The following is a 27931-nucleotide window of genomic DNA, read 5'->3' as shown; positions in this document are numbered from 1 at the left end:
ATAATAGAAAGGTTAGCATCAGTAGTAGTTTGAGTGCCACCTTAACAATTATTGCCAGGATTAGAGGATATTTACTTTGCCCTAGTATTATTTTTCTTTAACTTGACTCACCAGTATTTTTTGTTGTTTAATAAATTTCCTTTGAAAGATACATCTTTTAAAATTTTTTAATTTAATTAAAGTTGGTATACATTGTTATGTTGGTTATATTAGTTTCAGGTGTACAATAATGTCATTTGACATTTTTATACCTTACAATATGATCACCCCTAGTTCTAGTATCATATGTCACCATCTGTCTTATCACAGTCTATATCAACTATATTTCCCTCCCCCGAAAAGATGCATCTTAAATGGAAGCTCAGTATCACTTGCCATAAGTAGAAGGTATGAGTAAATACACGAAGATCACAAAACAACACTATTAAATTCTCCATAAATAATCTTGCCTTCCAGGCTCTAACCCTGAGGCTTGCTTGCTTCCTCGGGCACCCGCATCTCCCCCTCCTCCTCTCCCTCCCTCTTAAAAAAAGAGTTCAAGTATCAGGGAAGTAATGTGAAAGCTATTCTGGGCCCAAACTGAGACTCTCCATGGCACCTATGACCAAAACCCATCCCACCATGTGGGTCTATGTTGTTGAACACAGACCTGGTCTCCTCCGAATGGACCTGCAGGCATCCCGTACTTTGCAGGCCCTCATCTGGGGCCGCTCTGGTATTTATAGATCAAGTTCATTGCCTTGTCCTTTCCAAAATCTACCAGTCCCCCCATTTGGAAATGATGCTCTGTTTGCCGGACTATTCTGTTACTTCTGGGTGCCTAGATGCTCCAGGTTTTCTCAGGAACTGTCTGTGGAGGCTCCGCTCTTCTGTCTCATAAGGTCTTTCAGTCCATGATGCAGTTCCTCAGAGCCAACACCTGAGCCCAGGCAGGGTGCTGGGCGCCATCCGCGTGCCTGTGGTGACCTTCTCTTTCCCCTTTAATGTTGGCCTCCCCTTCCCGGCTGTAAGGCCATTCTTCCCTGAAGAGAAAAGAGAGCTCCACCAGGCATGGCTGGTGACATGATCTGCCCTGATAGCATTCCCTTCTCTCCCTTGTTCTGCTTGTTCCGACTGAAAAGTGCGGAAAAGATCCTTTCTCCCATCACAGAGGCCTCACTTCCTCTGGCTGCCGTGCAGGCCCTGGCCCTCCTACTCCGTCCTGATTTCATCCCTCTCCTCTCTATTGTTGGTGACCAGCCGGGTTTCTTTGTTTCCCAGCCCTTTCTTCCTAACTGAATCCATTCCTGTTGGTTCCTGCGTGAGAGATTCCCATCTCCCGTGAGTCACAGCGTTCCCTTCACTGTCTCAGGCCCTGGGAACTCACCCCTCTTGTTTATCGATTGTTAGAAACCTGTTCTTCTAAAATCCAGGCTGTGTGTCTCCTCCCTCTCCTGTTACAAGCTCTCAGGTGATGGGAGCCCTTCATCCTGGGGCCCTCATCGCCCTCATCCGGTCCTCACCACCACCCATCAGCTGGTTCTAACTGGAGTCAGGAGTCAGTCACTACAGGGGAAGTGACACTCAGCATGTCCCATGTGTTTTCTCCAGGTTATGCATTTAGTAGAGGGGGAGTCCCTGCAGGCCTGTGGCTGGCCGAGTCGCCCATCACACTGTGCAGCCCTCAGGTCTGCCACTGCAGAGGGCTCCCCTGAAGCCTTGATTCACCCTGTGGTCTGGGAAACGCTTCCCTGCAGGATCTCTGAGTTCTCCCTTCTTCTTTCCTGCCCCAAATGTTTCTCTCTGTGTGCTCCCCTCAGGCTCATGCTTCCTTCATAAAGGAAAGAGAGCTATAGAGGTACAGCTTTTCAATGGAAAAAGTAATTTCTCCTTCCATCAAGGATATTTCTTGGGTGGGGGGGGGGGGTTTACATCTGTGTATGCCCCATTATATGTGTCATCTGACACCAGTTGATTCCCTCTCTGAGCTTCAGTTTATTCATATGCAAAATAGAGCCAATGATAGTACCTACCTCATAGGTTTTGAGACCAAGGTAAAATAATGCCCATAAAACGCACCATTTTTTGCCCTAGCTGGTTTGGTTCAGTGGATAGAGTGTTGACCTTCGGACTGAAGGGTCCTGGGTTCGTTTCCGGTCAAGGGCACATGCCCAGGTTGCAGGCTTGATCTCCAGTAGGGGGCGTGCAGGAGGCAGCCGATCAATGGTTCTCTCTCATCATTGATGTTTTTCTCTCCCTCTCTCTGTCTTCCTCTCTGAAATATATATATATATACACACACACACACACACACATATATATTTTTTAAGGCACCATTTAGTGCTTACATACGCTGTTCAAACACTAGGAGCTTGAGCGTCATCCCTGCCCCCAGCAGCAGCATTCATGAGGAAACTGCAGCTGGAAGAAGTGGAGTAACTTGGTCACAATCACACAGTTGGTTAATGGGACTTACTGACCAGGATTAAAACTCAAGATTTCCACAAACTTCTTACTCTTCCCACCACACCCCCCGTGCTTTTCAGATCCAAATAGACCTAAGTTCTAAATCGGATCAGGGGGTGAAGAGAGAGGCCAGTTCAGGGCAGATTCACTGGGAGTCTCTAGAAATAGAGATGTTGTGGCTCTGCTCTGCCTTGCAAGGGCTGATCAGTTCAGAAGCTATCTTCCCACCAGGCCTACGGGCAGAGCTCCACGCCCCCTTGCAGAAGAGGAGGAGATGTAGGCTGGTGGGTGTTGGCTCTGCCGCGTGTCCTACGGACAGCAGCCCCTTCCTGTCTAAGCAAAGTCAGGCAGTGGCTGTTAGCCAGATACCCTGGCTTAAGGTTTACAAGTAAATTCTCAGCTCTGTCTTTCCAGCAGCATGCTTTAATTTCAAAGCATTAAGTTCAAACTGTGGCATTTGAAAACAAGAATAGAAAAGCTGTTTCCAGACAAATTATGTGCATCCCTTGGCATACCCTCTTTCAGCGGCAAACAGATGTAATTTTTACATTGGATGCAACTGTGTGCTTGGAGAAAAAAAACATTTTTAAGTGAATCAGAATTTGACTGACAGAACTATGATGAGAGGGACAGCTTGGCCTTGAGTTTTGCTTTGAAACCAGGGCGGGAGTATGATATCTATGGGACAAGCTTCAGGGTTTGGAGGGGGAAATAAAAATGGGGAGGGTGGTGGGGTCAGCCAGCCTGCAGATAAGCCCAGTAGCCCTAAGCCCTCAATTCCGCTGAGCCTGGGGTCTCCTCGTCTGTGCTCTGGGAGTATCAGCTCCATGTGAATCGGAAGCCTGAGCAGGCCTAGGGGCTGCTGCTCGGGTGCAAAGGGACGTTCATTTACATGTAGGGATGTCTTTCATCTGGACTGTGTGGACTCTCTCACCATCCTTACTCAAGTTGATGTGGGGCCCACAGTGACAACAGTAATAGGGGCTCCATTGACTTGCTCCCCACACGTAGTAAGCCTGGCACTGCACTGTTATCTCCAGCCTCTGTCACTGTCTGTGAAGTGCGTGCTGTCCCCATCTTTTGAGTGAAGAATAGGCAAATCAGAGCAGATGAGTAGCAGGTTCAAAGTCATATGGCTACCTCCCACAGAGTCCTGACTCCCAAATGTGCCGTCTTAACCACTGTGCCTTGAAGCCTTTACCTCAAGAGGGTGGGGGTGGGTGGGGAAGGAGGGCTGAGGTAGAGAGGGGGTGTTGAGAGCAGAGAAGGGGCTTGAGGGACTGGAGTGGGATTGACTGAGGTAGAGGAGGCTGGGGTGGAGAGGTCGAGCTAAGTCAAGGTCCCAGGTCTGAGGCCTCCTCCTGTTCATTCCAGACCCTGGTGAAAAGAAGGTAAGTCTGTACTGGTCCTCTGGCTTCCAGCCCAGACTGGTTTGGGAGCTGTGGCCTGGCCCGTGGCAGGCCGACCCCCATCCCCACTCCATAGAGAGCAGACACACAGCAGGTCAGCCTTGCCTGAGCTCCTTGTCTCCCAGCTGGCTGGAGTACCTGGTGTAGCGAGAGGGCTCTGGTTGAATGCCCGGCCCATCTGTCCAGGTAACTGCTCATGCACAGCACCCCCCAGTGAGGTTCACTCACACCCCGTGCTTCCCTCGCAGACCAAGTGTCACCAGTACTGGCCCGATCCTCCCGAGGTCGCCGAACACGGCAGCTTCCACATCCGCTGTCAGTCAGAGGACTGCACCATTGCTTACGTGTTCCGGGAAATGCTGGTCACAAACACCGAGGTGAGCGGTGCCCTGACGGTGGGTGGTCCAGGCAGGCAGGTTAGAGGCAGGTCTAAATCAGCAGCACTGTGGTCCTGGGAGAGCTGTTCTTGGTCGGCTCCACATTTTCACCTGGTAAGCATTTCAGTAAAAGAGCCAAACGCGTATCCACGCAGCACTGTTCACGTAGCCAGCAGGTGGAAACAGCCATGTCCATGGATGGATGAACAGATAAACTAGGGGTATAGTCATATGATGGACTATTATTTAGCCTTAAAAAGGAAGGAGATTCTGACCCATGCTACAACATGGGTGAATCTTGAGGACACTATAAGTGAAATAACCCGACACTAAAGGAAAAATACTATCTGATTCCACTTCCGTGAAGTACCTGGAGGAGTCAGAGTCACAGAGACGGGAAGGAGAGCGGTGGTTTCCCAGGGCTGGGGGGCTGGGGGGAATGAAGAGTGCATGTTTAATGGGTAAATAGTGGTGATGGTTGTACAACATTGTAAATGCACTTAAAAGCACTGAAATGTACGCTAATAATGGTGAACTTCATGTTATATAAATTTGGCCCATTACCAAGAAAAAGAGCTACTGTGTGTGGCCCTAATAGCAAGTGCTGTAGGAACAAACAGAATGAACTCCCTGGGTGGGGAGGAGGGGTGGGCAGATGAGCCTGGAGGGTGGGGGTGGGAGTAGGTGAGGAGGGTGGACAGGAGTTGGCAGGGGCCCCTGCAGGGCTGTGCACGGTGGGTAGAAAGAGCATCAGGAGACAGAAGTACCCGGGCTGGAGGCCGGAGAGGGGCCAGGTCTTCCTGCCCACCCTCTGGGTTGACTGACCGAGGCCAGTCTGCGTCCTCCTTAGACCGGAGAAGAGCACACTGTGACACACCTCCAGTACGTCGCATGGCCTGACCACGGCGTGCCCGATGACTCCTCGGACTTTCTGGAATTTGTGAACTACGTGAGGTCCCTGAGAGTGGACGCTGAACCCGTCTTAGTTCACTGCAGGTACTGTGGCTTGTTGGGTTTGGTGTGTGTTCTTTAGTATTCCCACTCCTTGGAAAGGCCTGGAGAAGGTTGGCAGACATAAAATCCACCTGAATCCCACAAGATTAGACGTGCTTGAACAAAGCTCTATTGACTGTTGTTTTTTTTTTAAAATATATTTTATTGATTTTTTACAGAGAGGAAGGGAGAGGGATAGAGAGTTAGAAACATAGATGAGAGAGAAACATTGATCAGCTGCCTCCTGCACACCCCCTACTGGGGATGTACCTGCAACCAAGGTACATGCCCTTGACCGGAATAGAACCAGGGACCTTTCAGTCCGCAGGCCGGTGCTCTATCCACTGAGCCAAACCAGTTAGGGCTCTATTGACTATTTCTTTACAGCGTTAGGAGATGTGGAACTTTGGGAAGCATAAACCTCGGAGTGTAGCGCAGAGTTGAAGAGGAGAGTCCCTCCCTCTTCCGCCTGCTCTGAGGCAGCTGACCTGCAGGATAGATGTGAATGAGATGAGGGGATGGAGCGGGGGTCTTTCCTTTGGTTTTAAGTGCCAGGCCTCAGACTGAGGAGAGGCTTTGTCAGGCAGTTTTGGAGCACCCTGAGTGTGTGTTCCGGACCCTCGAAGGTGGGGGAGGAAAGCTCCGTCTGAGTAAAGGTGGGACCTGGGGAGGAGCTGAGCTGGGCTGTGAGAAATGCTGGCTGAGCAAATTCCAAGTCCCTGCTCCTCTCCCCCCAGCGCTGGAATAGGTCGAACCGGTGTCTTGGTCACCATGGAAACAGCCATGTGCCTCATCGAGAGAAACCTGCCTGTTTACCCTCTGGATATTGTCCGGAAAATGCGAGACCAGCGCGCCATGATGGTGCAGACATCAGTGAGTAGAAATCCAGTAGTAAATGTAGTAACCGTGGCCGATGCTCCCCGAGCGCTTGCCCTGGGCCAGGCCTGTGCAAAGGGCATGGCAGGTCAGGTGACCGAGGCTTGAAGGGACTGAGTCACTTGCCCACGGTCACAGCTTGTCAGGCTGAGCGACTCCACAGCACACCGCGTCTGGCCCCGGCCTTTCGCTGCCTCCACTTCTGCTGCCTCCATGGTTTGTTTCCTGCCAACCACTCAGCCAGGGAGCAGCCCTGGTTGCATTCTGCATGGTGACCCCCTGGCCCATCATTTGTCCATGAGAAGTAAGCAAGGTCACCTGAGGGTTTCCCCCTCCCACCTGTTCCAAGATGAGCCTTTTGGCTCAGGGAACCTTCCACATGCCCTCCTCCCTCCTCCTGTGTGCTCTCTCCCGCGTCTGTCACGCCTGGGGACTTGGTACTGCACGTCTCCTAAAGAGGAAATCCTGCGGTTTTCCCCAGAGTATAAGGAAGGTGGTGGGGTGGAAAGACCCTGATTCAGGCCCCCCACCTACTGGGCAACCTTGGAGTAATCCCTTAACCTCTCCCAGACTCAGTTTCCCTATCTGCAAAAGTGTGTGTGTGTGGGGGGGGGGGCATTCCATATTCTTTCATTGATCGGATCATTGCGCAAAAGAAGAGACCCGAGCCCATATGTATGGTAGGAGAACTGGACTGGTCAATGATAAAACTCAGCGGCAGCGGAGGGGGGACCACGGGAAATGCAACGTTTATAAGATTGCTCTAATAATTGTGAGCTCTCGTAGTTTTATATTCGTTTGTACCCACAGTCTGGTTAAGAGAGAGAAAAAAATCAGGTTATTAAGGCTGTTTTGAACCCTATTCTGTGGTGTGGAAGACCTCATTTCTGGCTTAAAATTGTTCAAGTGCATCATCTGGGTAACTTTTCCCAACTGGGGAAGCTCAGTGTCAGTGCTTCCTTTCAGCCTGTACACATCACTCAAATGCACGTTTCTTAGGTGTTTGTTAATAGAACCATCTTCTTCAGAGCAGATTTCAGTGGCTCTTCTTTTAAAACAAAATCTAGATCCTTCCCCCCATGACCTGGTTCTGGCCCACTGTGTGGTCCCTCCGTCCATGCCCAGGTGTCCTGGGCCAGGACCATGAGCTCTGACTGCAATTCTCAGAATGGGCCATTCTCCTGGAACCTCCACACTGGTGCCTGCACTGGAGTGGCCAGCCCGCAACAATCATCACCCCTCCCTGACTCCTCCAGACGGCCAGCTCCTCCCTCTGCCGTGGTTCCCTAACACTTTGCCCATTTCACTCTGGGAACAGTCCCCGCCCCTCATCTTGCAGCAATAATGGGGTCACAGGTGTGTCTTCTCCACCCTTCCCCTGGCATGTAGCCCAGGGCAGGCCTGGCCAGCGCTGGAGCTCAGAGGGTATTTATCAAATTACTCAGTGTGGGCGTGAGGGGCTGTTTGTGGGGCTGCTGGCAGGCTTGACGGCTGTCTTCTCTTTTCCAGAGCCAGTACAAGTTTGTGTGTGAAGCCATTCTTCGTGTTTATGAAGAAGGCTTGGTCCCAATGCTGGATCCCAGCTAAGGCAACTGTGAAACGCTCATTCCTCTTTCCAAGGGCATCCTCCATAGGACAGGCCTTCTCTCTGGAAGCAGCAAGAGGAATCTGTAGGCTGTGGTGTGGGAGAGGAGAGGGCGCGTTGAACCCAAGCACTTTAAATTTCTATGAAAAAGGAATCGTGTACATAGGAACTGTGTAGATACGCATGCGGCAGTAGCATCATTTAGGCCCGTGATTCCTCCGGAGAGAAATGCGCAAAAGGGGGTCTCCGTTTGGGGCCTGCCCCAATGCCTTCCTCCCCAGACATCACCATGATCCTGTCAGCCATCCTTGGGCATTCGAGAGGGGACGCCGACAGCGCTGTGACCTCCCAGGAACAAGACGGTGTGGCGATTTGGAGTCACATGGATGCTCTGTGTGTATATGTGTGCAGGACTCTTAAGAGCCGAGCTTTCTGTGCTTCCAGGCTGAGCTGGATATGGAATGGCCCCCCTTTTGCAGGTAGCGGTCACCGCCCTATGCTAACGAAACCGAGATGGATCTACCCAAGGGCAGGGGGTGGGCTTTCTGGCTGAAGGATGAGCAGTATCTTTCCTGCCTCCCTTTCCTTTGTCCCATCACCCTGCGTCTCTGACTTTCTTGGTCCTGAGAAGGGTGCCCAAAATGCCCCGCTTTCTGCCTGCCTTCGTGGACCTTTTTCAGGTCCACACGCGGTGCCTGAACCGGGTTAGTCATTTAGGTTCGGGTGAGTTTTCAGTTGAGACTCTGAGAGTGAGGATGTGGGATGTTGTCTTGGTGTCTGGGTGTTGGTCGGAGCAGGTGCTGTTTGCCTCTGTCCGCCTCTCGCTGAGCTGTCGGCGCCCAAGACTGGAATCGTCAACTACTGAATCTACTACATGGATTGCTGCTACTTCAAGCTATGACACTTGAAGCATTATCATTTTCCTGAGGGGAGACGGGATATCATCTAAATATTCGGAATCTTTGGCCCTTCTGAGGAAAGATCTTCTGGCCATTGCACCTGGGAAAGCCAGCTCTAGATGGCTGCCTGTGGGTGTGGGTCGATGCGTGTGCTCCCATGGCTGAGTGTTTCTCAGGATTCCTCACTTCATTCAAATGACAGTGGAGCTTATGTAAAGAATGAGTCTCTGTATAGAACAAATGTGTGCATTCACCCTCGGTTACAATGGTCTCCATTTCATTTCAAAGGAGAGGATCAGACTTTCTGAATATAAACACGAGTTGATGTTAATTTATTCTAAGTGCGCCATGATTCTGATTGTCCTAAAGAATTCTGCCTTTGTTAATACTGTGTTCCATTTTTTTAAAAAAAAACCTCTGACAGGATTGTAGCAAATTATTATTTAAGGAAAATAAACCACAAAAGAAATTTAATGTGGTATGTTTAAGTAGCGGTTTTTATGTATTCAGAAGAGGAAGCTAAGGCAGTTTCTTAATGGGATTTATAGAAAAAGGATGCTTTTCTATTCTAGTGCACAGACGTGAAGCCATTTTGATGTCTAAGCAAACTCTAGACCAATTGAATAGTTTCCTGGTTGCAAGAGGAATAAAGACCTTTCTCTTCAGACCTAATGTATTTACTTGCATACTTCGCATCTTTTCCCCACCGTTATTCTGCTAAAGGGCAGGGGTGGGAGGGAGGTGCTATTCCGTGCTGTAACCCTATACTGTGGAACAGGTGACCTCCTGAGCCCCATCCTTGTCAGCTTGGTGCCAGGCTAGTGGGAGGAAGCAGGAGAGGAGAGTGAAGCAGTAGGAAATTAAGTTCCTGGTTCCACTCATCCATAACTAGCTCCAGGTCTGGTCACTATCTCTACTTCCTCATCTGTAAATAGGAGAAATAATACCGAGGACTTGTAAGTTGACGATGAATTTCCATCTGCTGGAATCTGACACTGCTATGGACAAATTACGTGGCAAAGTTAACTTATCAGTGATTTGCCCCAAATCCCATGGAACAGAAGTAGGGTCGTATGGGTTCCTATAAGATAAAGTTGCTTTTCTTCTGGAAAGAACAGAAGTACAAAGGAATATCATACCTTCATTCACTCTGGACTCAGAAAAATTCTGTCGGCAAAGCACCAAAAAAAGAGGGGAAGACAGAAAAGCTTATGTAAATGTAAATGCCATCAGGATATTTAGCAAATCATTATCACCTGATAAAAAGGCATCATCGTGTCTGCGAAAAGCTTGAGAAGTCTAAATGTGTTTACAGATTTGTATTTTATGTTTTTTAATTGTTTAATATGGTTGCAGAAATGTTGTTATTATCACATACATTTCTAAGAAGCTTACCAAAGGTTGCAGCTAGCCTTTTTCTGCCCCTGTGCTGGCCATTAATTCAGACCCAGCAGATGTTATCAGGAACAAAAACCACAAAATACTGGGGATGCACAAGATAAGGGAATTACCTAAAGGGGCAAAATATTGCAAGTAAATACTGTAGATACTACTGATGAAATTCTGTAACTCAAGATTTCTGCTCTACCACCTTATACACTTAAGCAATTATACTTAAAAAGCCTTTTTTTTAGTCCTAAGTGAAGAACATGAAAATCAGGATCAGTATTTTGACTGGGAACGTGGCTGGTGTGAACGAAGAAGACATTTACATTCTGCATTCTGACGCCCTCCAGAAGGTCTAATTTAAGTGCATCTATGTGCTGACTTCATCAAGATGGGAGATTCCTTCTGGTGTGGCCCATTAGAGCCAGCACTTAGTGTTTTGACTTTCCAGAAGAAAAAAATATATATATTCAACTCCATTTGGATGGGGGTGGCATGGGGTGGTGGGAGGAGTATGAATCACAAACTTGTGCTGGTCTTTAATTCCTACCACAGTAATTTATACCTAATATGCTTTTAGATTAATGTAGATGGTATTGCTGCTATGTTGCTACTTGACATTTTTTGTTGCTTGGAGGTTATCATTCGAGTGCAAGCAGCAGGCCTCTTCATCCTCCAGAGGCAACAAAGAGGCTGCATCAATGCGGAAAGATCTCAAGAGGCAGGTCTTGGAGTGAGACCTAGACTAAGGCAAGACGTGTTGCCCTCCGCCTCAGTTTCTTCATGTGGAAAAGGGGAAGGTTGGCCTGGACTGGATGAATTCTTTGGTTCTTTCAACATTTACCATGTTATGAGTCTATATTCCAGAGATTTGAAATTAATCCTATGTAGCTTTTGGAGAGAGATGTATCCTATTTCTGTGACTTATCCCCAAGCGATTGTCCCTCAAACCTTGATGCTGTTGAATGCAAAGACAAGGATTGCCACCTCTGATTCTTGCCATCCTTGCCATCCTACACTGAGTTGAGACTCAGTAAAGATGGCAAAAACTCTGACCTCAGCCTGAGGAACCAAATACGTGGGATTCTGATGGCCGGACTGCCTGCCATCTTAATAACTCACATTCTGTTTGGAGCAACAAAGGATTTGTGTTATGTAGTTTTATTGAAAACTATATTAATTGATCAGCAATATTTTTTTCTGTAAATTTGGAATGTTTTTCATTCATACCTGTTCTGCCAGTGATTCTACTGAAAACAATTTGATTAATATAAAAACATTCAAGCTATGCAACACTAGCATTGTGTGTTGACATTTTTGTTCTAATAATTGTCTTGATTTCTGGAAGTGTTTTCTTATTTTGTTTGCTTTCTTTCACGTAAATACTAAGTCTTTAGTATTTAGCTCTCCACCCATCTCCACCTTTGATCTGGTCAGGGCATGACCATGTGCAACACCTGTCAGTCTTAACCTTGTGTGGATAGCAAGTTCTGGGTCAGAATTAGGTTCAGCTCTTAAGCCAGCAATAGCTTACACAAAGTACAAGGTTCTTTACCCTCTATCATGCAGGGTTCTCAGGGTGTCTCCATGATCCCCAGGTCCCAGGTTCCTTCTGACTTGTTGCTCTGCCATCCTCAGTGTGAAGTTTCTACATTGAAGTCCATGGTGGTGGCTGCAGCCGCGTTCTCACTACAGCCAGCAGGATGGAGGGAGGTCGGAGAAGAAAAGCAAGACCCCTTCCCTCAGGGTGCGTCATCTGGATGTTGTACCTCCCATTGATCAAAACTTAGTCACAGGGTCATACCTACTGCAAGGGAGTCTGGGAGAGGTAGTTCTTATTCCAAGAAGCCATGTACCTAACTGAAACTCAGAGGAGTTCTGAGAAATAAGGAAAGAATGTGTTTGTGAGGCAAGTAGTGGTCCTGCTGTAGTTCAATCCTTGGGTCACCTTTCTTGCCTCACATAGAGCTCACTCTTTGCTTCAAAGTAAGACAATCCAAACTCTATCCAGGTAGAGCATGAAGCTAAAGATAAAATCACCTTTGGGTAATTTGTGGTCTCCTTCAGCTCTGGGTGGCTTCTTGTAGTCTAGTGACCTATAAACTCAAGACAGAGTTATCTTCTCCCAACATAACCCTTAAACCGTAGTGAAGTAGCAGCAGGCAAACAGCCATTGAAACCTCCTTCATAAGAGGGGAGAACAGGAAACACCGCTCCAGGCGGCTGTCAAAGGCCGCTGCACAGGAGCAGTGAAGACAACTGCAGGCCCACCAGTCCCTTGGAGAGCCTCCTGCCGGCTCCTCGGGCTCTGGGAGGAACTCCTTGTCCATTGGCTTCCATGGCCACTTCCGAGGTGGGACCTGCAGCGGTAGGACTTCTTGGGGACAGCACAGTTTCCGTATCCTGCTTACTCTCGGGCAGTTTTGGAGGGTCCCAGTGCTGTGTTTTCTTTGCCAGTAGAATTTCCTCAGGTACCTACAGCTGAAGATTGGTCTAGCCTCCCATTTGGTGCCTCTTCCTCAAAGGCCACCTGAAAGGGGACTTGGGGTGGGAGGGAAACACCCTTTGTTTGTTGGTTTCTTTGTAGATAGTCTTATTTTTAAATTTTGTATTATGGAATATTTCACATTTATACCAAATTAGAGAGATTATGATAATGAGCACTTTGCAACATTACCCAGTTTCAATGGCTAGCATTTTGTCAACCGTGTTTGCTCTAAAGCACCCCTCCTTTCTTTGCCCCATAGTTTTGGGGGTGGTTTTTCTCCCTCTCTGAGACAACGCCCTTAATCTGATTTTTGGATCCACCTGGTCTTGCATGCGCTGGCAGGGAAGTCTTGGCATCGCTTGCTGCCCCAGCCTTACCTCCTGCCGAGGCTGCCACTTCAAGGCCACTGCTCTCAGAGCTGCAGTTCGGAGAACAGGCATTTCTACGCTTCAGAACCTTAATTTTGAGTTCAGGCTACAAACAGTGCCTCCCTTATCAAAGCAGGATCCCCTCCCATCTCTGCTGAGCCTGGCTGGCTCTAGCCCCAGTTCCTCTCACTTGTGTAGGACTTTGTGAAAAGCAACAAGGAGTAAGTCATACTTTTTGCATCATCCCCCATTTTCTCTATTGTCATGGCATCAGCAGCATGTGGTCCATCCTCCAAGTTACCGCAGTTGACAATTTCATCAAATGTTGAAAAAAGCAATTATGTAAAAATGCAATTCTGTTCCTACCATCTGCTGGCCTGCCAATTCCACTAAGCCAGTGCTACATTTTCGATGGTATTTGTAGCATCCCACGTTCAGGTATCAAATTCTGAATCCAAAAATCAAAGTAAAGGTGGCTGGAGCAAAATAGAAGTTTCTTTTCTCTCAGATAAACACCGGAATCCAGAGCTGGGAAGGTAACTGCAGGGTCGTCGGCACCCTGTTCCTCCAATCTGGTGGCTTCACTATCCTCCACATACACTTTCTACCTCATAGTCCAAAATGACTTCCAGTTCCACCTAACACATCCATATTCCAGCTGAAAAGAGGAAAAAGGAGACAGAAAGAATGCCCCTTCCCTTTAAAGATAATCCCTAAAAGTTGCATAGATTTGCACAGTTAGCTAGAACTTAATCACACCAGAATCCAGAGCTGGTACACCTAGCTGCAAGGGAGTTTAGGAAATACAGTGTTTATTCTGGATGGCACTCTACCTAGCCAACATTTAGGAATTTCATTACTGAAGAAGGGGAAATGATTATGAGAGCGCAACCAGTAGCCTCCCTTGCAGATCTGCTAAAGGGCTGACTTATGAGGAGTTACCCTTCCCAAGACCCAGCACACAGGAGTAAATGTAATTATGCCATTGAAGCAAGGCTGAGCCACTATCTTGAAGTCTAACACTGACAGCTCCAAACAGGATCAGCACTCATCCATGACGTAGACTAATAACACAAACTTTACCTCTTCTAGAAACCCCAGGTGCCTACCCAGCCCCATCCCCACATTAAACAGGTCCATCTTCATCTATGGCCACCCAGTGACCAAAACCCATGTATCCTTTGCTGGTTAGTCCCTAAAACTCTGGATTCTTCTCCAGTCCAAAAAGGTTCCAGGATTTCTTCCAAAGCCAGCCCAGGGCTTCCAACATCATTGTCCAAACCAGAGCCAGGTAAGAAGACCTGTTGGGGTGTGGCGGAGGTCTGGGGAGAGATGGTGGCAATGAGGACAAGGTTGTCTTAGTCTACACATTTAAGAAGAAGAAGTGATGACTTGATAACTGATAGGCATACAGAGGGAGGAGCCAAGGATGGAAACAGTTTCTAGGTTGGGCAACTGTGGGTGGGTGTCAGTGCCACAAACTAGGCAAACTAGGCGTGGGGAAGATGATGAGGTTGTTCTTTGAGACTGAAGTCTAACGTTAGGGACACACGTGTAACCAGTCTGAGCAGTCTCACACAGCTATGAGTGTGAAAATTTTAGTCTTAAAAACAGTGTAGACATTTCTGGGTTCTGAGCACCCCATTCGGCTCCAATAAATGTCTTTTGTGCCATTCTTGTTTACATTTTCATCCACTCAAATGATTTCTGTAATCAAATCTGGTCCTTAAAATAGCCTGTCTGGGGTGAACATACAGTTGTCTTAGTCTGCTCTTGCTGCAGTAACAAAATGCCATAGGCTGGGGGCTTAAACAACAGGCATTTATTCCTCACAGTTCTAGAGGCTGGGAAGTCCAAGGTCAGGTGCTGGCAGATTCAGTTCCTGGTCAGAGTTCTCTTCCTGGCACGTTCAACCCATCACGGGGACCATGCCCTTGTAACCTCATGACCTTATCTAAACCTTAGTACTTCACAAAGGCTCTACCTCTAATGCCATCACATTAGAGTTTCAACAGGATTCAGTCCATTGCAGGAAATTCATATTTTATCATAATTCATATCTATTCATATTTTATCATTGTAATCAGAGGTCCAGTTCTCTCTGAACTTCCTTCCCTACCCTTACTTCGTCTGCCTGAACTCTCAAGGGCCTCCCTGTCCCCTACAGCCCCACAGGCAGGGCAGATGAAGAACACTGTACTTCTAACAAGGAGGCAGTATGCTGGGACCAAGGAGAGGTCCCCAGCTTTGGTCCCAATGTTGGCCTCTGCTGATTGGTGGTCTTGGCACAGGCACTGTATGTGATTTTCTTTAGTAGTGTTCCACTTTACCCTGGCCCCCTCTAGCATGGAGGAACAACCCTCCTCCTCCCTGGGGAAAAAGGGGACATGCCCTCCTTTAGTCCCCATCAACAGTACCCACCCCAACCCAGTTCCTGAGTTATACATCCCATCATTCAGCCAGGTGGCTTATGGGCAGCCTCACATTTTTAGCATCTCTGCTCCTCCATAGATGACACATCTCCAGTGTCCCCTGTACACAATGGTAGTACTGACCATGCCTCCTCCCACACCCCAGAAACCATTGAGTTACCTTTTGCACTGCCCGGAGCCCCATAGACAATTCATCAGTAGTTGATGGGTTCCTGGCCTAGGCTGAAACCCCAGGTCCCACCTGAAACTCCGCCCATCTCTCACTTGTTCTTTGAGAAATGGGTCCATAGTTTCTGTTGTCTTCCAGAACTCACTCACAAACCCAAGATTTTAATGAACAAACATTTGCTGAAAATAAGCCTCAGGCCTTGGAGTCTTTTAACTTGTATCCTTCTTTACCAAGAAGACAATTGTTAATAAAGGAAGGAAATGTCTTTCTCTACTCCACAAAAAGAATGGGTGGGCCCCATGGAGGAATGTGATGCCTCTACCATGTGGGGTCAGTAACAATATCAAGATCACATCTCAGAGCTGTTCTCTGTAGACTCCACTTACACTGCCCCTAAGCACAGAGCATACCACGTGAACAACTGGCACCACTGAGGCCCATCCTGCCCTGGACAGAGCTGACTCTGCAGCTGCCACCCTCACCAAAATGAATCTACACAGTCCCCGTTGCCTGGCAGCCCTGAGCTCTGTGACAGCTGCTTCTCATTGGCAGAGCCTAGCTCATGTGCCCATGCCTAGCTGCAAGGGAGGCTGGAAAAGCAAACGTGGCATTTTCTGCATTTGCAATGGGAAATGTAGGAGGTGATCTCTGCCTCATGTGGTAGAATCATTTCCAAATTTAAAAGCTGAGTGACCCACACAAATGTTGTCAATAGTCCACTCCTTTTGCTAGCTGATATATTTCCCATACTTCTAAAATACAACAGTACTGCTACCTGACATAGAAAAACCATTCTTTATACAACTAAAATCTGCTCACCCTTCCCAAAAGGGGTCAACCAGAACTCCTATCAGTTACAGCTCATAGGAAATCCTGGATATCACCACTTCTTTTTCTATTCGGTTATAATCCTATCTCCTTTTCCTCTACTCTATGGACTACATTACATATGAGAACTATGAGCATAACTTGTAAAACAGTAAAGGAAAAAAAAAAGAGGAAAGGGAAATTAGATAAAATATTTCAAAATATACATGAGCACAGCAAGAAGAGACACAACAGAAGCACCTGGCATTGCCCACAAGAAGAGTGCTATCTGGACTCTGTCCAGAGTGTGAGGTCATTCTGACCTAAGCCGTTGGGGCTCCAGTGAGGAACTTAGCTCTTAGATTTCACTGAGGCCAGATGCAGGGTATTGGTTGTGAGAAACCTACTGGGCAAAGGCAGGAGGTGTGTAAATGAGAATAGGCTCGATGGTAATCAAGGCCAATAAGTCATGTTTCTAAGCAAAAAAGATGCTATTTATAAACTAACAACAAAAACTCAGAAACTTGAAACAGAAACAACTGATAAATGCCTAGAAAAACACATTCTAAAATAAATATGAACGTTATAGTCCTTCAGCAGTCCTTTGTTTCTGGTATCAAATCCAGATTGTCCTCAATAACAAAAGCTCTCAGGAATTCTATTTTTGTCTTATGTAGGCATTGTCTAAAAGCACAAAGAGCTGATCCCTCCCCCCGAGACACCCCCACCTCCAACCGCTTGTAAATTGGCCTCCCCACAAATTCTTCTTACCATCAAGAATTTAAAAAAAAGATGTTCATAGCAGGATTCTTCATGATGGCCAAAAAGTGGAACCACCCAATGTCCATCAATGATGAATGATGAGTGGATAAATGTGGTCTATCCATACAATGGAATATTATTTAACCATAAAAAGGAATGAAGTACTCATACATGTTACAATATGGGTGAACCTTGAAAAAATGCTAAGTGAACAAAGCCAGACACAAAATTATTCCATTCCTATGAGTTGTCCAAGAGATAGAAAGTAGATCTGAAGTTGCCAGGGACTGGGAAGAAAGGGAATGTGGAGTGACTGCTAATGAGTGTGGGGTTTCTTTTAGAGGTGATGAAAATGTTCTGAAATTAGACAGTGGTGATGGTTGCACAATGTTGTGAATATACTAAACACCATTGTATTGCACTCTTTGAAATAGTGAATTTCATGGTATGTGAATTTCATCTCAATTTTTAAAATTGCAAATAAACTAAACTAAAAGAGTGTCATCAGTCCCCAGGATGGAGAGTTTAAGTTGTTCTGAGGGGTAGATAGTTACAGACATCAAAGCCATAACATCTGCAGACCCACCCACCCAATAACTCTACTTCTGGGGATCTGATGTACGGGAGTAATTTAAGGGTTTTGTGTTTTGATATCAAGACTGTTTTTTAGTACGCTTTTACAGCTAGGTATTTTTATAATAGTGAACATTTGGGAACAATCTCAATGCTTGTCAGTCTCAGTCTGGTTCAATGAAGTTTGGTGCATTTGTGTTATAGGTTACTATGCAACTCTGAAAGCTGACGTGGGAACTGTAGACATCCCCACACACAGAGAATCCCTGATGTTTTGGTAAGTGAGAAATTCAGGTTACAAAATAGTATTATTATGTGACTCTTATGTTAGATAAAGTCAGTATAGTGTGGTGGCTAAGAATATAGATCGTGAAGCCAAATAGCCTAGATTCAAATACCAGCTCCTCACCATGACCAGTTAAGTTCTTGGGTGAGATACCTAACCTCTCTGAGCCTGTGTTCTCTAACCTTTCTGTGCTTTTCTGAGTTTCGGTTTTGTCATCTATAAACCGGGGATAATAACATTTACCTTCTAGCATCATTGTGAACATTGCGTTATTATGTGGAAAATTAGACCATTCATGGTGCATAAGTATTGTGTTGGCTATTACCATGATAGATAGATGATAGATATAGATAAAAATAGACAGGAGAGAGAAGAGAGAAGGGAGAGGGGGGAGAGAAACAGAGAGAGAGAATAGATCAAAGATAATTATGTAGCCCTAGCTGGTTTGGTTCAGTAGATAGAGCATCGGCCTGCAGACTGAAGGGTCCTGGGTTCGATTCTGGTCGAGGGCACATGCCTGGGTTTCGGGCTGGATCCCCAGTAGGAAGCATACAGGAGGCAACCCATCAATGATTCTCTTTCATCATTGATGTTTCTATCTCTCCCTCTCCCTTCCTCTCTGAAATCAATAAAAATATTTTTTAAAAAAAGATAGTTATGTAGATGATGCAAAAAGTCAGGGAAGTGGTGCAGAATGCCAGTATGTTAAGAGCATCTATCCCTATGGATAAAGTTGTAGGTGGATATCCTTTTCTTTTTGCTTATTGATATAGTCTAAGATGCTGTCACAAACATGTGTTACTTGTATAATTTTTAAAGTCTGGATTATTGCTACTAATGCATGTATCTATACATATAAAAGCCAAGCGACCAGAACGACTGGAACGACCAGAATGATCGGTTGCTATGACACACACTGCCGCCGGCCAACTGGCCTGATGGGGGCAGGGCCAGCCAGCCAACCTCCCATGGCCCCTCACCCCCCCACCCCCATTCCACTGGTCTGGCCCCCGATTGGCCCCCTCCACCCTGATTGGGGGTGGGGCCAGCGGCCAACATCCCAGGGCCCCTCCCTCTGGCCAGCCAGCCCCAATCGGCCCTGATCGGGGCGGGCTGGCCAGATCCCACTCATACACGAATTCGTGCACCAGGCCCCTAGTATTAAATAAGTGAAAAACATTAAACTTGGCAATGAAATTAAATGTAAGAATCAGAGCCTCGAACTCCTCCTTGTGTCAGGAAGGATTCTTTTGATCGCAAGTGACAGGAACCCAACTCAAATTAGTTTAAACACAAAATGGGGACTCCTGGGTGGGACAACTGCTAGATGGAAGGACAACTTCCGGAAGTAGAGCAGCTCAATGGAGGGATTGGATTCTTGGCTCCTTTTGTTTCTGCTTCTCTTGTCCTTCATTATATTGGTGTCTTCAAAGGAACCTGATAGATAGATTGCTCTTTCTCACAACTCCAAAGCCAGAAAGGAAAAGAGTATGTTCCCTCCATTCCCATTCTCCACTGCTCAAGGGAGCATTCTGATTGGCCCAACTCCTTTTAAGTACTCACTGCTTGGACCAATCACTGTGGCCCAAGAGTTGGTCAGTGAGCCACAGACCCTCCCCACAAAACTTGACCACTGGGCTCAAGAGTGGGAGACAGGGACAGTTCGCATAGAAAGGAAGAGTTGTTCTAAACTCGGGCCACACCCTATAATAGACCTATCACTGGCCAAAGCACCTGACATGCTGGCCTCATTGCATAAATGCCTGGAGAGTGTCCAAAGGACGCCCCCAGAGTCCAAAAGATTCGGAGTTCATGCCTCATCTTACTCAAATTAAAAGTGTATTATCTCAAGGACTGGTCTTAAAAAAGAGAGAGAAAATCTTTCCGTCCATTTCCACTTTGATTTAAGTTGACATCAAAATGTCTTCTGCTAGTTAAGGTTGCAAATGTGGATTAAATTGATACATCAATTTGGAATTCAGACCACCATAAACACAATAAAAAGGCAATCAGGAGACCGAGAAAAATATGTGTAACAAATATGACAAATTCAAATAAGAGATGACATTTTTAGCTTAAACTTGGCAAAAGTAGTCATGTTTTTGGAGAATGTTTAATGACAATTTTGTGGACAACATTGCAATAAGAGAAAAGCCTAGAAAGAACGTCAACAACAGAAACAGCCTTTAAAAGGCCAATCTCATTCATTCTTTCTTCACATCTCTGAATTCATCGGCTCCCTTCATTTCAATAATTATATCTTCCCTAGAATTAATACGTGGCCACTTTTCAAACCTGCCTGTTCTTTTCTCACACTGTTCTGCTCTGGCTTTAAGGCATAAAGCATCTGTTCTTCATTTATTGCTTCAAAAATTGTAAATCTGCTTGTTGTAAGGTTTCTTCCAAATTGTTTTTATCTTTCGTTCTTGGGGTGCAAGGTCTTTGATTTATTGTAGTTGCTGACTGGGTGTGGTTTTATTGCTCCCGTGGGCTTATAAACATTTTGCAAGTCCATCTTTGTCACCTTTCTGTGAATACCTACAATCCCTGACTGTGAAAGTGTCCCTATCCCGAGGTATCATGAACCCTCAGGTCCCTCCCCCGAGATTGGCCAGTTCTGGACAAGTTTTTACATTAAGGTCATCACTCGGAATCCCCATTTATTCAAGTGATAGGAACTCAGAACCCACCTTGGCACCTCGGCACAGGGCCCAGAGGCAGGAGAGGTTTTTCTGGTCCTGCTGCCGCAGTGAGGCGGCCTCTGTGACTCCTCGCATGTTTCAGGCAGGCAACTCATTTCCATCTCCCTGAAAAAACAGAGCCCTCATCAGCAGGTAGGAATCTCTAGCCCCAACCATCTGGTTTTTTATTTTATTTTTTTTAACCACTGGTTAAAAAAAAAATTATTGATTTTTAGAAAGGGAGCGAGAGAAACATTGATGTGAGAATGAAACATTGATAGGCTCCCTCCTGCATGCCCCCTACTGGGGATCAAGCCCACAACCCGGGCATGTGCCCAGACCAGGAATCGGACTGGCAACCTGTTGGTGCACTGGATGACGCCCAACCAACTGAACCATCTAGCCTGGCCCAACCACCCAGTTTTAATATCCTGTTAGCCCCTGCTCCCAGCTCTACCATATCATGGTTGTGGCACATGAATTCAGGACTCTACTGACATCTAAAGAGAGAAATTGGCTTGGATGTTTTAAGATGAGGCTGGGAGAAGCAAGCAGAAAGCTTCTAGCCCAGGGGTGGGCAAACTTTTTGACTCCAGGGCCACAATGGGTTCTTAAACTGGACCGGAGGGCCGGTACAAAAGCATGGATGGAGTGTTTGTGTGAACTAATATAAATTCAAAGTAAAGGAGCGGAGGGGAGAGCAAGAGAACCGGATAGAACAGCCGGATCCGGCCTGCGGGCCATAGTTTGCCCAAGGCTGTTCTAGCCTAAATAACTTCTTAGATTTTTAAAAGCAAATGACACAACCCTGTGGAAAACCTCAAACACCTCTGCATTGAAAAGAGATTGGGAGGAAACATCCCTAAATGTTAACCGAGCTGGCTTTAGTGTAGAGGAAGGAATAACTTTCTATTTTTTTTTTATTTCCCACATTTTCTATTCCCTTTACCTTGGAAAGAAGAAGTAATAAAGCCATTGTTAAAAGTGGCTTTCCAATCAGCTAGGAGGTCGCTAAGGTGACAGCAGAGGACCACTCCCTCCTGTCAGAAGTTGAGTCCAACCAGGCAGCTGCAGGGAAGGGCTGAGCAAGGCCAGCGCTCAGAGGTGAGGGGACCAGGTTGGAGTCCCAGCTCTGTCATGTGTTTGCCGGACCATGGAAGTTACATCTCTCCAAGTCTCCCTTTCCTCTGCTGTAAATGGAGATTTGTTCAACAACTCATTCATTCCACATTTTTTTATTGAACACAGGCTATATGTGCTTGGCACTGTTGCGGGGCCTGGACCTACCACAACGAACACAACAGACACTCACTTGAAGTTCACAGTCCAAGGCAGCCCTGTGCAATAGAACTCCCTGGATGAGGGGAGTGTTGTGCATCTCTGCTAAGCACTCGAAATGGGACTAGTGTGACCGAGGGACAGAGTTTTTTATTAAGTGTCATTAAACTCAAGAAGCCACCTGAGGCTAGTGGCTACCATATTGGACAGCATTATAAAGAGCAGATAATGCCTCCTGCCCTGCATCCTACAGTTTGTGAGAGGATCAAAGCCATGTGAAAACAGAGCTGTGGGAGACCGCAGATGTGAGGATATGTCATGCCTCCCTCGGAGAGAGCAAGCTGCAGGAGGAAACTCAGCGATCCCCGTGACACCTGCCTGCTGGCCGGCTCCCCGTCTCTCCTGCAGTTGGCCCTGGGTCCCCAGCTGCTTTCTTCCCATGGTCCGATATCGGGAGTTTCACTTCCCTTGAAACAGGTCAGGGTCAACCCACGTGGTTTCATTCCGTACATACCCCCTCTTCCCTTGCCTCCCTGAGCCCTTCATTCCAAATCAAGCTGGTTGTCTAATTAGCCGAGAACACAGGCCTGGAGTGGCCTTGTTCTTTATCTTCTCCTGACAAACTCCTTTCTAGCCTTGAAAACTCAGGGCAATTTTGCCACAGTAGAAAAAAAGTATATTTAAAAAATATACAGGGTGGCCCCCCAAAAATGTATACACACTTTAACAGCCGATAGCTCAATGTTGAAAATGAAATGTATTGTAATGAACACTGCCTTTATCATTACTCCAAGCGTGTGTATACATTTTGGGGATACCCCATATGACCTCAGGGCAGACGTCAACTCCACGGGAATGTGTTTCCCGGCAAAACCCACCTACTGGATTGTCCATGAAGGTCAAAGCTTCCTTTCCTCTCCACAAAGTGGTCCTGAGTCCTGAGGCATATCTCAATGGCTTTGCATTTCCTGACTAATCCCTATTGAATGCTCAGTTGCATTTCTCTCATTTGATTCTCAGAGAACCGAACATCCTTTAAATTCTTACTATAAACTTCCTTTTCTGTTCATGCTAATGGAAGCTGGTTTCTGTTACTTGAATCCAGAGAGTCATCATTAACGCATGAGCCCTCGCTCAACTGGTATCACAGCATTGCCTATGGGGGTGCAGATAGGCAGTGAGCACCAAGTATCTGTGAGCTTCCTACATTTCCTGGCTCCCACTGAAGTTAGCCTTGGGGGGCCATGTGACCGGTCCTAGGCAATGGGAGTGATGTGTGTTACTTCTGGGCCAAGGCAATGCACTGCCTCCATTTATCTTTTCCCCACTGTGACAACAACCTGCCCCATATGGTGTGGCTATAAGAAGGAAAGGGGCCTTCTAGCCTACACTGGACTTTGCATAAGCAAAAATATAAACTTTTTTTCCATGATAACAGATTTGGGGGGGGGGGTTGTTTATGGCAGACATTAAACATTAATTATAGTATTATATCCATTAAATGATAGCAATATGGCCCTGGCTGATGTGATTCAGTTGGTTGGAGCATTGTCCTGTACACTGAAAGGTTGTGGGTTCAATTCCCAGGCAGGGCTCATATATAGGTTTCAGGTTCAATCCCCAGTTGGGAAGACAACCGATCAATGTTCCTCTCTCATATCAATGTTTCTCTCTCTCTTCCCCTTCCCCTCTCTCTAAAATCAACAAGCATGTCCTTGGGTGAGGATTAAAACATTTTTTTAATTATAGCAGTATGTTACTGATCTCTTTCAGTAGAATATGATCTGTCTGAGGTCGATACCAGGTGTTTGTCTAATAACGCCAGCACCAGCCCCTACAGGGCCTGGGACATGAAATGTGCTCATTAAATGCGTGTTGAAGGAATTACGAGTGAATGAATCATTCCAGCTGAAGTTTCAACACCTCAAGTCAATACTTAGTAGAAACTTCTGGAGCTGGAAATTGAGACTAGAATCCTCTAACTCTAAGCCAGGGGCTTTATGTGGGCAGTCGGCATCATTGTAGACGGATGATAGGAGCTGTGAATTGACTCCAATGTGTGTCAGCTCAGCAGACAGGCGGGCTGTGTGTAGCTTTCTAGGACAATTATTCTGGAAAGTCACTTCTGGGAAAGGGCCCAAGAACCTACACTGCGCAGAGGAGAAAGGCTCCTTCAAACACCGACGGCTCCTGTCACTCTGGTCATGAAACTCTGAAAACAGCACAAGCCAGAGGCCTCCGAGGGGACAGAAGAGCATCTGTCCTTTCAAAGATGTCGACGTTCCTGTTAAACAATTTCTTTGGGATTGACAGAGGGGAACGTGAGCAGGGAAACATTTTAAATCCCGCAATTAGGCTCCCAAAGTCAGTGCAGGTGTGGGGCGGGGAAAGAGAATCTGTGACAGCTTGTATAACTGTCTGAATTAACTGCCAACTCAGTAATAATAAAGGCAGAATTTGTTTTGCTATTGCCAATGGGGTGAGTCTACCGGGTGTCAGGTACAGAACTGGACTTTATATACGTGCTTCTTCCTCCTTCCAGTCAAGTCACAAGGTGCCTAATGCTACTCTCGTTTCACAGGTGAAAAAATGGATTCCAAGTGCCTGTGGAAGTTGCTACGGATCCCAAAGCTGGTAAATGGTTCATATCAAATTCAACCCCAGGCCTTTTAAACTCTCAAGTCCATGCTCTAGGCCAGGGATGGGGAACAGCCAGCCCGAGGGCTGTATAAGATCCGAGAAATCATCTGGTCTGGCCCTGCCAAGGCGTGAGGGGTGAGTTAAGTACATGTTTAAGCAAATAGAGCAGGCTAATTTTTAAGTTGATAATTTTGTATGGCCCTTGAATGATGTTAATAAATATCCAAATGGCCCTTGGCAGAAAGAAGGTTTCCCACCCCTGCTCTAGGCTTTCAGATGTGGCCATGTGATTCTTTTATTCAAAATGCTCATTGTGGACTGCAAACTGGTTTAGAGAAAGGGACTTTGCTGGTTTGCAGAATTCAAGAAGGATTAAGCAACAAGCCACTGGAGGGACAGGGAGCGCACTGGGCCTCCAGAGCAACTGCTCCCAGACGCCAGAATGCGGCCATTGGTCCCTCCCTCTCCATTCCTCTGCTCCGCCATCCCCCGCCCCCCCCCTCGCCCCCGCCCCATCACCTTGGTTCTCTCTCTTGCACTGCGCCTTTCCACCACACAACAGCACGTGCTGACTTGTCCCACACCTCACATCCCTCAGCTCCTTCCAGGAGAGATCTGACTCCCTCCGGTTCCAGTTTGAAAATCCTAGGGCAGGAATCTAATTGGCCAGCCTGGGTCCAGTACCTTCTCCACATCAATCCACTCGGGCCATGGAGATGGGTCATCTAGGAACAGGAAGGTCCTTGTTTGGAGGAGAATCAAGTGTCAAATGGTCAAAGGAAATAGAAAAGCTTAGCCTGAAGGAGAGAAAATACTCAGGAGGATATTCCTGTTATCTTTAAACATCTGGAGGAGAGTAATGAGGAGGGGGTGCTCTGGGTCACCAGGGACCAATGGCTGCAAGTTTTCAGGAAACAAACTTTAGGTTCAGATTCAGCATCCCCTGAGTGCTTCCCCTGTGCCAGCTATTAATTAAGTTCCTTTGCATTGCATAGCATCTCTCAATCCTCACAACAAATAGGTCGGGTAAATTTTAATGCTCCTCTCTACATGTGAGAAACAGACCAAGATACATAAATAAATTGACCGAGTGGCAGGGATTTGAATGCCGGTGTTCTATCTCTGCTCTTCCCATGGCATCATTCTGCTTCTTCACAGACAACCCCCTAATAATCATTTCTGTTCAAAGAGACATGGGATTTTCCTAGAGTAAGGGCTGCCCATGCCTAAAACTATCCCTGCAAAGGTCAAATGGCCATCTTCCCAGGACTTGATTAAGATGCATTTCAAGACCCTAACCGGTTTGGCTCAGTGGATAGAGCGTTGGCCTGCAGACTCAAGGGCCCCAGGTTCGATTCCGGTCAAGGGCATGTACCTTGGTTGTGGGCACATCCCCAGTAGGGAGTGTGCAGGAGGCAGCTGATCGATGTTTCTCTCTCATCGATGTTTCTAACTCAATATCCCTCTCCCTTCCTCTCTGTAAAAAAATCAATAAAATATATTTTAGGGAAAAGAAAAGATGCATTTCAAAATGTGAGAGATATGACTGGACCAGAAACCCCCTAAGAACCGACTCAATTTTGAATCAATAAATTTTTCAAGCTTTTACCAATTTTAAAAAACTTTTATTGATTAATTTAATAAACAGAGAGACAGAGAGAGAAGCATCGATGGGTTGTTCCACTTATTCATGCATTCATTAGTTGCTGCTTGTATGTGCCCTGACTACAGATCAAACCCTCAATCTTGGAGTATCGGGCTGATGCTCTATCCAACTGAGCTACCCCACCAGGGCCTACAGATTCTTTTAAAAATTCCACTTCCATATGGCCCCTCCAGCTCACTCTCTTCCCTTCGCACTCTGCTCCGAGCCTCAGATGCCGACATATATGCAGGGCAGCACGGTTTCCCTGTGCTCTGGCTTCCAGTGGGTTCTGTCCATTAGGGATCCCCAGCAGGAGATTAGAGAAGGGAGTCAAGTGGCTCTGAGCGGTCACCTTTGGTGGGCTGCTGCCCCAGCTGAAGGTCACTCTCCGCTTGGTGTGGCCTGCTCTGCACAGCTCCTGCCCCTTCTCCGTTCTGTTCCCTCCTGCCTCCCTTGCTTCTTCTATCAGCCTAGGGATGGTAATAGGTCTGTTGTTTCTGTACCCAAGTCCTCACAAACAATCACTTTCTGTGCATCCTTTGGGGTCCCCTACACCCCCACACCTTTAACCCGTTCGCCAATACACCTTCCTCAAACTGTTCTAATTTGAGTGTGCCACCTGTTTCCTGTTGAGACCCTGGCTGATAAAATAACTTTCCAGATTATGGAGTCTATATTCTAATTACATTTTCCTACATGCTCAGTGTGGGCCTAAAGAAGATAAGGCTAAAGAAGAAATAAAAACGATCTATAATCTCACTCCTAAAAATAGTTCACATTTTGGGCATTTCTTTCCAACATTTTCAGAACATGCAATGCATATGTTTTTTAAAGTTTTTTTTAATTGTGTTAAAATATAAACAACATGAAGTTTACCATTTTAACCATTTTAAAGTATATAATTCAGTGACATTAAATACATTCAAAATGTTGTGTAACCATCTATTTCCAGATCTTTTCTTTTAAAGACTACTTTTTTTAAAGCAGTTTTAGGTTCATAGAATATGGAAAGGAAGACACAGAGGTTCCTATATAACCCTCTCCCCACACATGCCTGGCCTCCCCCATTATCAGCACCCCCCACCAGTGTGGTGCATTTGTTACAAATGATGAACCTACATTGATATAACATGATCACCCAAAGTCCATAGTCTACCTTAGGGTTTACTCTTGATGTTTTATATTCTACTAGAGGCCCAGTGCATGAAATTCGTGCAGGGGGGGGGTCCCCCTCAGCCCAGCCTGCACCCTCTCTAATCTGGGACCCCTCAGGGGATATCCAGGTGCCAGTTTTGGATATCCCTCTCACAATCTGGGACCACTGCCTCCTAACTGCTCATCTGCCTGCCTGCCTGATTGCCCCTAACTGCCACCCCTGCTGGCCTGGTAACCCCCAACTGCCCTCCTTCCCCCACTGGCCTGGTTGCCCCTAACTGCCCCCCCCCTGGCCTGGTAGCCCCTTACTGCCCCCCCCCTGCTGGACTGGTTGCCCTCAACTGCCCCCCCCATGGGCCTGGTCACCCCACGCAGCCTGCTGTTTGGTCATTTGGTCACCCCTCACTAACCCCCCTGCAGGCCTGGTCGCCCCACACAGCCTGTTCAGTCGTCCATTCAGTTGCGATGGTTGCTTAGGCTTTTATATATATAGATGGGTTTGAGCAAATGTATAAAGTCATCATCATGGTGTCATACAGAGTTTTTCCACTGCCCTAAAAACCCTCTGTGCTCTGCCTATTCATCCCTCCCCACCTTACATATGTTTTTTACCCTGCTTATACCTCAATGTATATATGTATAATTTCATTAAAAATTGTATCATGAGCATTTCTCCA

The 27931-nt window shown here is 46.6% G+C and overlaps 1 protein-coding gene across 9 annotated transcripts in view; it reads left to right on the top strand.

Annotated features, from left to right (window-relative positions):
* The window catches only part of PTPN3 (protein tyrosine phosphatase non-receptor type 3), a 119509-nt gene extending 95033 nt beyond the window's left edge, over positions 1-24476 (top strand). For 7 of the 9 annotated variants that reach the window (XM_080667435.1, XM_080667437.1, XM_080667433.1 and 4 more), the window contains 4 exons: positions 4103-4231; positions 5082-5227; positions 5962-6097; positions 7610-11283. In XM_080667435.1, the coding sequence (XP_080523561.1) occupies positions 4103-4231; positions 5082-5227; positions 5962-6097; positions 7610-7687 (489 nt within the window). In that variant the 3' untranslated portion in view covers positions 7688-11283. Of the gene's footprint in view, positions 1-4102; positions 4232-5081; positions 5228-5961; positions 6098-7609; positions 11284-24395 lie in introns of those variants that run through there. The other 2 variants (XM_080667436.1, XM_080667440.1) reach the window with 2 other exon arrangements.
* The last annotated feature ends 3455 nt before the right edge of the window (positions 24477-27931 follow it).

Source organism: Plecotus auritus (assembly GCF_963455305.1).
Source record: "Plecotus auritus genome assembly, chromosome: 5".
Taxonomy (NCBI): Eukaryota; Metazoa; Chordata; class Mammalia; order Chiroptera; family Vespertilionidae; genus Plecotus; species Plecotus auritus.
Note: the sequence above shows the minus strand (reverse complement) of the source record. Positions and strands in the feature narration are given on the sequence as shown.